This window comes from Pelobates fuscus, chromosome 8, assembly GCF_036172605.1.
Source record: "Pelobates fuscus isolate aPelFus1 chromosome 8, aPelFus1.pri, whole genome shotgun sequence".
Classification (NCBI taxonomy): domain Eukaryota; kingdom Metazoa; phylum Chordata; class Amphibia; order Anura; family Pelobatidae; genus Pelobates; species Pelobates fuscus.
This window is the reverse complement of record NC_086324.1, coordinates 74,303,457-74,317,002: the sequence shown is the minus strand read 5'-3', so window position 1 is coordinate 74,317,002 and position 13,546 is coordinate 74,303,457. Positions and strand designations below refer to the sequence as shown.

The following is a 13,546-nucleotide window of genomic DNA, read 5'->3' as shown; positions in this document are numbered from 1 at the left end:
AAAAACCCAGAATTTAAAATATCACAGTAGGATTTGCTATAGTTTATCACATATTAGTATTTTAATAACTTTGCCACGCTGGTGTAGAAATATCTGGCTTCAGTCAATATATGAAATGGCACAGTAGATCTGATTTGTAATTATTGTAATTTCTACACAAATATAAAATATCAACATTAAACTAAACAAGACTAAAATAGTTAGCAAGGTAAAACCAGTGTAAAAATGTTGATGGACAGGGTATTGGTTTCTATAGTGATTGCTCCTGTAGCATTTTGCCCCAGAATATCCCCTGCTTTTGCCTTGGTAAATCTTCCTCTAAACATTCTGTAGAGGTTTTGCAAAGAACTGAGATGCACACATCGCTTGTCTTTTTGTTACTTACAGTCTCTGCTTGCTGCTCTTTTATTGAGCATTGGCGTTGCTGCACCGCCACCCTCACTTGATACAAAGTGTCTTGGGCAAATCAGAGTGGCGTGTGACATAAGCCTTTTTTTTTTTTTCTGAAAGCTCTCATTTTCAGCCAAGGCACCTCCCTCCCATTGGTTCAGTGTAATGGAGCAACAGAGCCTTCCTGTATAATAACGATGTGCTTGTCAGCAGGCTAAGCAGCAGCAGTAAGATCAGAGCCCATAAGGGAAAACGAGGAAGGCTCTCACAGCTACTGATGGGAAGAGCATACTGGACTCGCTCAGAGCATCACAGCTCAGTGTGAACATCTCTGCTCACTGCAAGCCTGACTGACAGCACAGAGGACCCAAGTTAGCATTGCATGTGCTCATCAGAGCAGGGACTTCTTTTGCTGACAGATGCTTGCTGTTCCCTAAATTGTATGGTGCTTTGTGCATGAAAAAAAAAAGAAAACAGACTTCCAATGGAGTGCTATTACATAGTCATCAGTTCCTCTCACCTGAGCAAGGGTCACTTCCGCAACATCAAGGGAGTTTTTAGAGGACCACTCACTGACTCCAAAACTCTGGTGAGTGTGGTGGAGGTGGCATGCTTATTTTTCAGCTATTGATTTTTGTATTGTAGCGCAGAGGCTGGCTAAGCATCATGGGAAGTGTAGTTCTGGATTGTCAGGGTTAGCCATCACTGGTGTAATCTTTACTTTCCCTAACATGTTTTTTTGAATTATTGGTTGCTAAGTAATGTATATGCACGAAACTTTGTAGCAACTGATGGGACATAGTGGAGAGATGGCTATCTTTGGCAACCCAGGTGTTCGGGAGACTACATTTCCCAGTGATGCTTAGCCAGCTTTATGGCTGGGAGATCGTCATGTGAATTGTAGTTTTCAAATATTGGAGTGCCAGGTTTAGTCATGCCTGACATAGTGTTTCTATTGCCTGGATTGTTGGTTGCTAAGGCATATGTTTGCAGAAAACTGTTTATTGACACAATGCTTAATGTAATCACGGAAATTCCTTCTATCTAGAGAAATCACTTTGTGCTTTTGCATGCTTGTGAAAGTAGTAAGTGGGCACTTAATAAGTGGGATGTATGTTTGGAGTGGTTAATTATGTATCACTGGATTGATGTGCTCAATAACCTACTTAATGGCTTTTTGTGTGAAAAGCTGAACTGTGTGTCAGTGGTGTGTGACACATTGCTGAGGGGCACAGATTGAAAATTAAATAGAAAGAGCCTTCTTGACACTAGTATTTTTAAGATTAGGGAGAGAGCAGTGATGGGTAAATTGGACTTTCATATACTGAGCATGCAATTTGAATTAGCAGACTTAAATGCGCATAAAAGGCACATTTAGAACACGATCAGTACATTTAAAAATTTGCAATTAGCTGCATTCATTAGCAACTAAGTAAATTGCTCCTGATACTCTGTTGTCTCAAATGATTAACCCTTGAGTACCAGATATGTAGCCAACACAATGAATATATTTAATATATTTGGTACGCATATGGTTAAACCACATACACACACACACACACACACACACATTCTCTCTCTCTCTGCATGCCTCAAGATATTTGTCATTTACTTAACATTACAACTGTAAAAATACACATACCTACATACATGGAAATATGCACACAACAGAATGTACACTTGGACAGGAGTTCACAATGAAGGGGTGAGCCAGGAAGTTGCATATGCATAGCATTTGTGTACACGATTTGTACAGGTAAAAAGGACTGATTATTATATAGCACACTCTCAAGAGTTAAATCATAAACAAATAAAACTTGCTTTAAAATGGTTGAAACCCCAAAACATAACAACGTAAACAATGCACACCAAGCACTCTTGATGAATTGTAGCCTTATAAGCAATGCAAAGCTGCATTGCTTATAAGGCTACAATTCTTTTTTTGTATTCAAAAATTAAAATGAGTCCTAAGTGGTAACTCACTAATATGTTTAAGTGGCTTAGAACATTCCCACCTACAATTTTGCTCTGTCAATGTATTATTAAATACAAAAAAAGCTAGGCAAGCTCATCTACTGTTTGTTATTTTATTTTATTATATATATATTATTTCAGGGGCAGACTGAGCAGTTGGGAACTTCGGACATGGTCCGAGGGCCCAGCCGAGGTAGGGGGCCCGCCACCCAGCCACTTTGTGTATGTGGCACCGTCACACACAACAAAATTTGCGCCGACCTCTCAAGTCCAATGCACACTAACCGCACTGCCCTCGGGCCCGACACTGCTTACCAGAAGTCGAGCTAGGGTCCAGGGGAGCAGAGGAGTATTTCAATCCTGTGCGTGTGGGCGCACAATGTCGACATCACAAATGTGTTGTCTGCTGCTGAGGAGTAAATCTTTAAATTATAGGAGGCCCTGTCATGCAACGCTGCACCTTATCAGCGAGACCGGGCCCCTGCACTTTGTAATGCCGCAACACAGGAAAGTTCTCCCTCCCTGCATATGGAAGCAGAGGGGGTGGTTAAAATATGTAATGGGATCTGTGTGTGCATGTTATCTGTATGTATGTTAGTGTGTGTCTGTGTATCTGTGTTAGTGTGTATCTGGGTATCTGTATGTACGTGTGTGTGTATCTGTATGTATGTTAGTGTGTGCATCTGTATGTGTGTTAGTGTGTGTCTGTGTATTCGTATGTATATTAGTGTGTGTCTGTGTATTCGTATGTATGTTAGTGTGTGTCTGTGTATCGGCATGTGTGTTAGTGTTTGTCTGTATATCTGTATGTGTTAGTGTGTGTCTATATCTGTATGTATGTTAGTGTGTGTCTGTATCTGTATGTGTTTGTGTATCTTTATGCGTGTTAGTGTGTGTGTGTGTATCTGCATGCATGTTAGTGTGTGTGTGTATCTGTATGTGTGTTAGTGTGTATCTGTATGTCAATGTGTGTGCCTGTGTATCTGTATATGTGTTGGTGTGTGTATATGTACGTGTGTTAGTGTATCTGTGAGTCTGTACCTGTATGTGTCAATGTGTCTGTGTGTGTGTCTGTGTGTATGTATATATATATATATATATATATATATATATATATATATATATACATACAATGAGAAAAGAGTGCACTCAAGAGGACAAGTCTTGATAAAAGTCCTACGGGGACTGAAACGTTGATCTGATCGTTTGCACGTTTTCGAATAACTTGATTATTTCTTCTTAAGATGTCCTCTTGAGTGCACTCTTTTCTCATTGTATGGGACGGCTGAGGCAGCACCGAGGCAAGTACAAGACCGGCAAATTGAGAGATTTATATATATATATATATATATGTGTGTGTGCGCATGTGTATGTGGAGGTGTATATGTGTATACATCTCAGCATTCAAACTCCAACACCACACAAATACACTCCTGCATTCAAATATCAACACTACAAACAGACACACCCCTACATTCAAAGGCAAGCACTGCACACAAATCACAAATACACCCCTACATTCACACACATACTCCATTCAAAACATGCTTACGGATACATACAACCCTGCAAGGATGAGCAAATGGTAGATATCCATCTGGCAAAGTATTGTGGTAGTTGTACGAAAGATGGGGATCTACCTTTTTTTTCCATCCTTACGATAGGTGGACCTAAAATAAATCTTGCACCAGCACCCGCTCTACTTTACGTCAAAAAAGTGTGTCAAATCACTTTTTAACGGGAGAAAAGGGGGGCTGTGGACCTGACAAATACCCCACTACAGCCCCTGTCCCGCACAGCCACCCAACACTACACTACAGTCTCTATCCCCAATTACAACCCCATACCTCCTGTACAGTGCCTTTTCCCCTATTAGATCCCATGTTGCCCATTACAGCCCTTATCTACTATTTGCCCACTACAGCCAAGTCCCCCACTGAAGCCTCTTCCCCCCCATATTACAACTCTTTCTGTAACACATGCATGTGTGCATGATGTATATTTGTGTCTATTGCAAGTTGGTGGGTACACCGGGGGCCCCGTGATCTCCTATTACCCAGGGGCCACATGAGTTGTCAGTCCACCCCTGATTATTATATTATATTTTTATCTTATTTGTAAGGTGTCAGTATACCCCTCTGCACAGTTCATTAGGTACACAATACAGGCACATGTTTAGTGAAAAGCAATATTTGACTTTTTTTTATTCCCTGAACAGTGAATTGTGGAAGATTGAAAACTGAATTGCAAAATAAAAAGCTCTGACTACAAGAGATTTAGACTTTTTTCTTTTTCTAACTAGCTGTTTTGGTCCAAATTTTCAATTACTGTTTCAGTTCACAATTCAATTCAATTCCTTTTCATAAATCCCACAGAGAGCGAGAAGACATTGAAGGGTTATGCCAAGTTTACAGTGAACCTTTAGCAATAGAGCAGAAAAAATGCTTGGGGTAAACGAATTAAGAAAATAGGAAGTTGTCTGTGAAATGGAAATTAAGTTGACATGGTATGGGGCTCTGTATGGGAAATGTGGAGAGGCATTTTGTGTAATTGCACACAAATTCTGGGCAGCTACCTGGCCAATGAAAATTGGCAAAAATTTTGTGTTATAACTTGAATATAAGTAAATGACGAGCTTAGATATCACTTTCATATAACCATATACATGGTTATACATGGTTATACACATACCAAATGTGCTGTGTACAGTGTTTTATCCATTGCTCTTTGTGTGGTTTTTTTCTTTCAAAGAAATTTTATTAATAAAAAACAAATAATAAATCAAAACACATTAAAAACAGGGGAAACATCCAATATATCGTTGTTGACACTTCAATTGTAATACACAATACACAGTCACAGACAAGGTATATCATAAGATTACAATGCCCTAAATATATATGCTGATAATATGTATAGTGTATGTCAAATCACAAGAACATAATATAGGAGATGAACATAATTAAATTGGTCCAGGCAAACCTCCAATTATACAGAATATTTACACTTAATGTTCTCCTAAAAGTAAACTTTTAATAGTTTACATCATATATTAGTATATTCTTCTTTGCAATGTTTCAAATACAAAGGTAGAAAAACAATAACCACTAACCAAAAAATGGTTATTGGCTAGTTGACTTCCCCCCAATCTGATCAGCTGTGTTCTCCGAGTAATCTGTAGAAAGCAGTTGACTTGTTTTACTGTTTGGTACATTGGAGGCATCAGCCCAGAGCAGAGGAGGGTCAGATCTTGCTCAATTACATTTTTCATCAGAAGAGACTGGAGGAGAACATTTAAACCAAGTATCTTGTCAACTAAATTACTTTGGTTGTTACAACTCTGCTAAATGTCAAATTGGATTATGCTGCATCATATTAGTCTTTTTATTTTTGAGGCCTATTCTCTGTTTAATGTAATTTCCTTACTTGTCAAATAGTACTGTTTCAAGCTATTCCTTCATCACATTTCACCTTTTCCCACAGTCTACTTTTCTCTCTCTATGACTGCTGATTCATCAATTTTTAGAGTTGCCAACTATCTTTCATTTTGAAATTAAAATTAAGGCCAGTGATATCCCATTGGCAGAAATCCATATATTGTTAGAAAAGGTGTTAATCTCACATATTTAGTCACCTCTTTGAATTTCTTCATTATGCATGCAGATCTTCATTCTATTTCATCCTAGTTCTTGCTCTTTTAATTTCCTAATACTTCATCTGAAATACAAATTATAGGTGCATTTATATGGTTGTATATATTGTGTAATGTATGAGTGTGTTTGTATGTGTGTTGTACTATGTGAATCAGAACTTTGGCCGGGTACCATAGCAGTATTACTGGAAACTTCCTACTAACCTGTGAAGTTGCATAGCATCTTCTTTCGACCTGGCACTCCAGGTGAATGCCTAATTTACCTAACAGTAGAGCTGGACCTACCTGATCCTGAGTAACATCTAATAAATAAGGTCAAGGAGATCCTTCACATTATTCACTGGATTTCACTATTCTTAACCTCTTTCAAACCTCATTTTCATCACCCATCATATTTTGCTTTGTTTGTCCCCTACCATTTTTTTACTATTCATACCACACTCCTTAAATTACTCCTTGACATGTCATAGATGCACATGCTTCTATACATATTCTGGTACCCTAAGCCAGCATGTAGTCAGGTTGGTCTGTGGCATCAAAGTGCTGATACCATATTATTGAAAAACCTGAATCAGAAATGTATCAGTTATCAATATAATGTGCAATACATTAAACAAATCAGCCACAATTGAAAAGATAATCAGAATGGGAGAATTACGTTTTTTTTTTTTTTTTAAATAGATATAGTAATAATGTTCTGTTTTATTTTAATTATTTGCATTTTGACTGCCAAAATTCAATATACAGAGTAAAATTGCACAACTGTGATGAATAACGAATAAAAAATGCACTCAGTTTATTTCACTTTTTCATACTAATTCGTAAAAAGAAAGCAGTAATGTGTATTTATTTTTTTAACAAAAGATCAGACAATGTGAAAAAATAGTTCTATGAGGGACGTTCTTACCAATTGCGGGGATGAAGTGGAGCGCAGAACCTACCCTCACCATAATTCACACAAACACATACATACATACATACATACATACATACATACACATGGACATAACCAGCCACTTGCATTAATACTGTAGCTTGCCACATACCAACCAAATTAGCAACAGAAACACATATGAATGTTTGCAAATATCACAACTACAGTGCTTCTTCAGGGTACTAAAGAGGAGGTTATAGCTTCCCCCAGATGACAGTCAGGAGGAAGGTTTTGGGTCTGTGCAGAATCCTTTTTTTTTGCTTACGGTAAGTAGTGTGGCTTGGAGGGAATGCACTGAAAAAAAACTAGAAATGCATTAAGTTCTTGTTTTTCAGGCTCTGTTTTTATTGACATACCAATACACAATAGAGATAGTAGGCAAGGTTTTTGTAGCGCCTGGAAATGGCTATTTGGGTGGAGTCTTAGGGTAAAGTTCATCGAATTTTACTTTGGGCTCAAGCTCCTTAAATTAGTGTCTCTAGAAGCAAACAATGCCTTTGAGTTCCCTTTTGCTCTCCCTTGACTCTCCTACAGGCTGCAGGTTCTGGAACATGGAATCAAATCTGGCTGTTGCATCCTCTGACATATATCACTAACGGGGTTCTCCAGCTAGGAGAGCCATGATCAAGCCACTGTCTCACAGACATCTTAAGTACACTACTTGGCTAGGTAAGGAGGTCTGTGTGTGGCAGAAGCACAATCGTACTTACCAAAAATCCTAGAGTCGAAGGCTCTCTTGCCATGATCAAAGGGCGATTCTGAGTTCTAATTTGTGAAAATGCAAACAAAAGTAGTAGTTGTTTATGAATATCTAGCTATTATTGGCACTTTATTGGTATCTGACTCTCAGAAGTAGTGTCCAAAACAGTGTTGCATTATTATTAAACTTAGGCTTATTGGCTTAATGTTGAATTTTGCAGAAGATGATGGATGGGTGGGTGCATTCATGGATGGAAGGATGGATGGATCCTAAAACAGTTCCTGTCTGATCATTTAATTCTATATTTCCTACATACATAAAGCAACGAAGCAGGAAACGAGCTTAGTGCTGAGGTTTTTTTTTTTTTCCATAAGTGCTGACATATTGATCCTGCAGATATTGCAAAATGACTTTTTCCAAAATGATTGCAGTCATTTTTATTAAGTTAAGCACAACTAATTATTTTAAGATTCTATTACCAGATATTGATTTTTACTAATGCTGTTCTATAGCTCTGTACTTCATTTGGAAAATTAAACATTTTGGCATTGTATTAAATCAGAGAAAGTAAACTTTCTGTTATGACTTAAAAAAATAATACCATTAAGAGGACAAATTCTACTACCCATGATTTAAAAAACAAAATGGGTGCGATGAACACCATATTTTGCTACGCAATTATCAACATTTGCAAATACTAGTAATCAATACATTAATACATTGTTTTAATAGGGCTAATCATTCCACCACTCGAAAGCTACCAGTTAGGATTAGCACATGATACTATATGTATATGATATGTTGAACCTATAATTATTGCTGATAATACTGATAAAGTCTCACCTCTCTTGACCATGCCTGCATTCTTCCATATATAAGCATCAATCAATAATAGTCAATATTAAGGCCTCACTGTGCACAATTTTAGGAAAACACCTTCTAATATTACCATTTAACACTTGCACTGTTCTGCAAGCAACACTAAAAGAGCTGGGTGAAAAATATGTATAGAAAGTGGTCTCTTTACCTGGGGGAGGAGGCTATGTGATACCAATAAATCCATCACCTTCTATAATCTTTGATGCAGATTGCACCAGTGGATGGAATAGTCCTTGGTCCATTTATATCAACGTTTAACCCCACCACTCACTATAACTGATAAGAGTAATGCGCAAGGGAGTTTTGGCAAGCCTGTATTCTAAAATGTAAGGACCACAATCATTTTCCAATAGGTTCTTGAGGACCTCCACATTAGGACATTGGCCTGTGGATAAAGGTGAAGGGAAAGTTTAGGTTTATCTCCTTAACGAATGCCAAATTTTAAAACTTAAAGAAACACTCCAAGCACCATAACCACTATAGCACTCTGCAGTACTTATGATGAAAATAAAAGCTCTGGTACCCCCCCTCCCCACCACTCCATTTTAAGTAGCCAAACCATTTAGCAACAGTTTAACTTCTTACTCACTTACTTAGCCATTACTGAATAGTTTAGCTACTTATATGGCACCAGAGCATCCCTGGCACCACAACTGCTACAGTGCACTGTAGTGGTTATAGTGCCTGTAATGTTTCTTTAATTGCCAACGCATTCGGACTGCAACAATCAGCCTCCAAGTACAATAATTAAATATACCTGACATTCATGTGGGAATAACATCCATTAATTAGCCTTTTCCTGGGTAGCACATCTGTTGTTGGTACCACCTGGAAACAGTCTTGCTACATATACTGTTAATTTTCTTTAGGTGCATTGCTTAGCAGGTGAGCAGCAAATTGTTTTGCAAATTGTTGCAGATCTGGCACCTAAATGTTTGCAGTAATTATAGTATTATTAAGTAAGTAAATTGTAGCATGAGATAACATTTTTAGTGGGATTTTATTTCAGATGTCCTGCTACGTTATAATGATCTATTATATTTACACACATAGTAATTCTGCCTATTAAAATTTTAAACTATAATTAGAGAATATCATCCATTATTCTGGAATGGCAGAACATTTAGTACTGAACGCTAATATCTGTTTTGGGGAATCCATGCTCAATTATCCCCTCTATAAAAAAACTGCTGTGGAGAAACATGTGCATGGTAGAAAATTGCTAAAAAAAAACATGAGCTAATTCTTCTCTAAACGCTTAATAAGATTTCATTTTGCACTCATGTACAGTAAACAATTTGCTTTGAGTAATTTGGGGAAAATAAAAAAATAAAAATACACGCTAAATTTGTGAGGGCATGGTAATATTTGCTTAAAAACCCCAAATAATACTTTGATGTCACTGGTCTGGATGATGGGCATATTACTCAAAATGAAAAAGAGAAGAGTATCCCTCTGCCCCCCGTGCACTTTGTGGAAGAACATAGGGAAACATTCTGCACATGAGAAAGCCACATCATTCTTGCTTAGATCTTCCAGCAAGGAATTGTAGAGAATTGACAAGGGGATTGCAATTTTTACACCATCATTGTTGAGTTGAAAGAACAGCTGTGTTGTACAACTTTCTTACAGTTTGACTAGTTTGGTCTAGAATCTGCAATCTCATTGTTAATGTGTCAAGCGATATACACTGTCAGCATCTGCTGATCTAAACTATTAATTTACTTTGGAACCTTTTCGAGTTAAGTTTTACATTCAATGTGTTCTATGTATAGGTATCAGTATTAACTGATATGGTTTTAATATTTAGTAAACTAGCTGACTATGTGTGAAAATGCTACGGTTTCTTAAGTCAATTACCAAGAAGAGTTTTTCAGTGCAATTATACATAGAATATTTTTTTTGTAAATCTTTATTTTGAAGGTGCATGACAACATATCACGAGTTTCATTGACAAACGTAAAAGATGCGCTGTCATTATGTTAGATTTGTCTTGCAATGTAGCACAGCGCAGAATGACATCCCGAGCTTTTGTGGGTGCTGAGTTGGGCCCTGCCAGTAAGCGATATATGCCCTCCAGAGTTATTTTCCAGGCAGCTGATGGAGGTAGGATGGTGGCCTAAGGAAGTGTGGCAGTTCATCTGAGGTGATCGCTGCTGTTACACCCCGGAGTTTAATATGGTTGCGACGCATGCAATCCTCTTGGGTGGACACCTGTACCGCTAGCACCTGGTGGGCTGCTTGTAATGTTTGCAGTGTGTCCGTGACGATTGATACTCCGCTGTTTAGTTTGAGAATGTTCTCCTCCATGGGGTTACTCGCTCAGTAGTCTGGTGAACATCTGCCTTCAGGGTGCCGATATCAGCGGCAAGCAAATTCTGGAGTTCCTGCATCCACTGTTGGAGGTCATGCTTTGTGGCAAAGGTATTATCCCCTAGTTCTCTAATGGCTGGGAGTGTGCTGTTTTGCTCACCCAGTGCCACGGTGCCAGTGAGTGGGATTGTGGTGTAGGCAAGTAAGGCCTCTGTGGTGGTCATCTTGGATGGTGCTTGATGCTGCAACAGCACTCCAATATCTGGCTGTTCAGCAGATGAGCCTGGCTGCAGCTTCTGTGTGTGGCGCCTCATTGTTGTGGAGGTTTCGTTATGTGTCCAGGTGTCGTTTTCCTCTGTGTCTGGGTCATCATACACCCGGTTACCTCCTAGGAGAGTTTTCAGGCTGTAGATGGTTGTTGTGAGGTTGACCCTGCTTTTTCAATTATTCTTCCTGGACTTTGGGGGTTGAGAGAAAGGCATCCATCTGCTCCTCTCAGCTCCCGGGTTGTTGTTTGGTCTTAGTCTGGCCAGATGGTGGATGATGCACAAGATATTAGCAGAATATGTGTATCAAGGTTGGGAGCCGACATAGATGGTGTCTGTTCGGCTTCTGTACCAAGCGCCCACCCCTACCCCCCAATTATACATAAAATGTATCCTATGAAAAACAGAATAATGGAAGCCTATCATCAAGGGAGAATAAAATACCCTTCCTTGCGTTTGTCTGTGTTTCTTCCTGAAATCATCAGATACACAGCTAATAAATATATAAAATGGTCAATAAGATTCTAGAGACAAATAACATATCTCACAGAGTAATACATCACGCAAACAATAAATATATAAATATGCTATTATATATCTCTTTGCATGTCAATAATTGTTGTTTTATATCTCCAGGCTATAATTTCAAAGCCCTACAGAATATGTTGGTGCTATATAAATAATAATAATAATAATAATAATAATAATAATAATGTCTTTAATATTCCCTCTCATATCCATCCATAATTTCAACTCGATGTGCAGGAAGAACAAGATGGAATTGTCAATAGTATAGATTCAATTACAATTACTATGTATTAAAATATCCACTGTTACATTTAAATGTCACAATAACAGCTCTGCATCAAAGCAATAATTTGACAGTCTCACAGTTATCTATGAGAACACTCTGCCCTCTGCCCTCTGCAGTGTTTAGCCTCTGTGTGTCAATTAAAACTGTAGTATGCATTTTTTCTGTAATTTGATTGGACCATCTTAGGAGCAAATTAAACAACTGCATCATAATGCACATATGCTTCTCCTGTGGTCATATAATCAGTGGCCATACAATCATGTCACACTGGATGATTATACTATGGGGGAGAGTAATCTGCAGTTCATGGATCTAAAAAAAACCTTCTCTGCTTGAGTGTCCAAATGAGATCTCTTCATTCATTTTGTTTAATTAGCTCAATACCTATACATGAGGATTTGGGTATCTAGGGCATTTATTGCAATGGAAAACTAAATTTGTTTAAAATATTATTCAGGTACTCCATAAAGCAAGATTTTCCTTTCTCGCCTACAAATATTAGGCTAGAAGCATAAGTAAAAGCTTAAAGGACAACTGTCACCTCAAAACTAATTTTTAATATAATAATCCTTTCATCAAGTTGTATGAAGTATATGTAAACAAGCTAAATACATGCGCCTTGGGTTGGACAGTGTTTGAAACCAGCAGTTAGTCTCTATGGTCTTCTCTGCTTTATTCCCAGCACAGAAGTTGGGAAGTTTATAGAGACTGTAATACCCCGTTTCCACTGAGCGGTACGGTTTGAGTCGGTTCGGTCTGGTACGCTGGGCCCCATCAGATGAAGGTCCATAGGAAATGGTATGGTACGGTTAGGGCGGAGCTACCAGCGTCACACTATACAATCCATTGATTGGCGGACAGAAAAACATCAATGCTCACGACAAATGACACGTTAGGCATTTGGTCTAAACCCTGCATGCCCCCTGGTGGTCCGACTTGCAGTGGAAACGCTCACCTGAATAGACTGGATCATTCAAACACATCCAAACTGTACCGACCCCAACCCTTCCGCTCAGTTGAAACGAGGCATTCGTTTTCAGACACTATCTGATTTAAGGTGATTGCATATGCCTAAAGGATCCTGTCATACACTAAAAGTAGGGATGAGTTTGATACTTTGTTTAAAAATATATATATTTCCTTTCAAAATGTGTTGAAAGGATTATTATATATAAAAAAAAATAGTTTTGAGGTGACAGTTGCGCTTTAAGTAAATGAACAATTCTTATTCACTTACGATCAAGAAAATATTTTATTAAAACAATCTTTTGTTTTGGTTAGAATCTGCAACCCTTACATGTAGAACATTTAAGAGAAAAAAAGTCTTTCATTTTATCATCTACTTTCATACTCCTATAGGTTCTATTCTCGATTTGTTCCTTTGTATTTGGTGTTCCTTTGAAGGCACCGAGTAATAATGCACATTTGGCATTTGAGGACGGCAGAGGAAAGTGTACAGTGTGATTTCTCTTGAAAAAGTCCATTTAAATTACGTTACAAAAATGCAAAGGGCTATTTTAAAAAATGCAAAGAGTTTTTTTCATTTATTTTGTTTTATTAGCTTTATGGCATTGATCACTTTATTCAAGCACACCACAGTTGTAATTTACACACAGAGATCATA

General features: G+C 38.0%; 1 protein-coding gene across 1 annotated transcript in view; it reads left to right on the top strand.

Moving 5' to 3' along the window:
• The first annotated feature begins 652 nt into the window (after positions 1–652).
• Positions 653–13,546, top strand: part of ZNF804A (zinc finger protein 804A) — a 190,098-nt gene continuing 177,204 nt past the window's right edge. Inside the window, exon 1 of the mRNA XM_063429430.1 lies at positions 653–979. Within this exon, the coding sequence (XP_063285500.1) occupies positions 875–979 (105 nt within the window). The 5' untranslated portion in view covers positions 653–874. The remainder of the gene's footprint in view (positions 980–13,546) is intronic.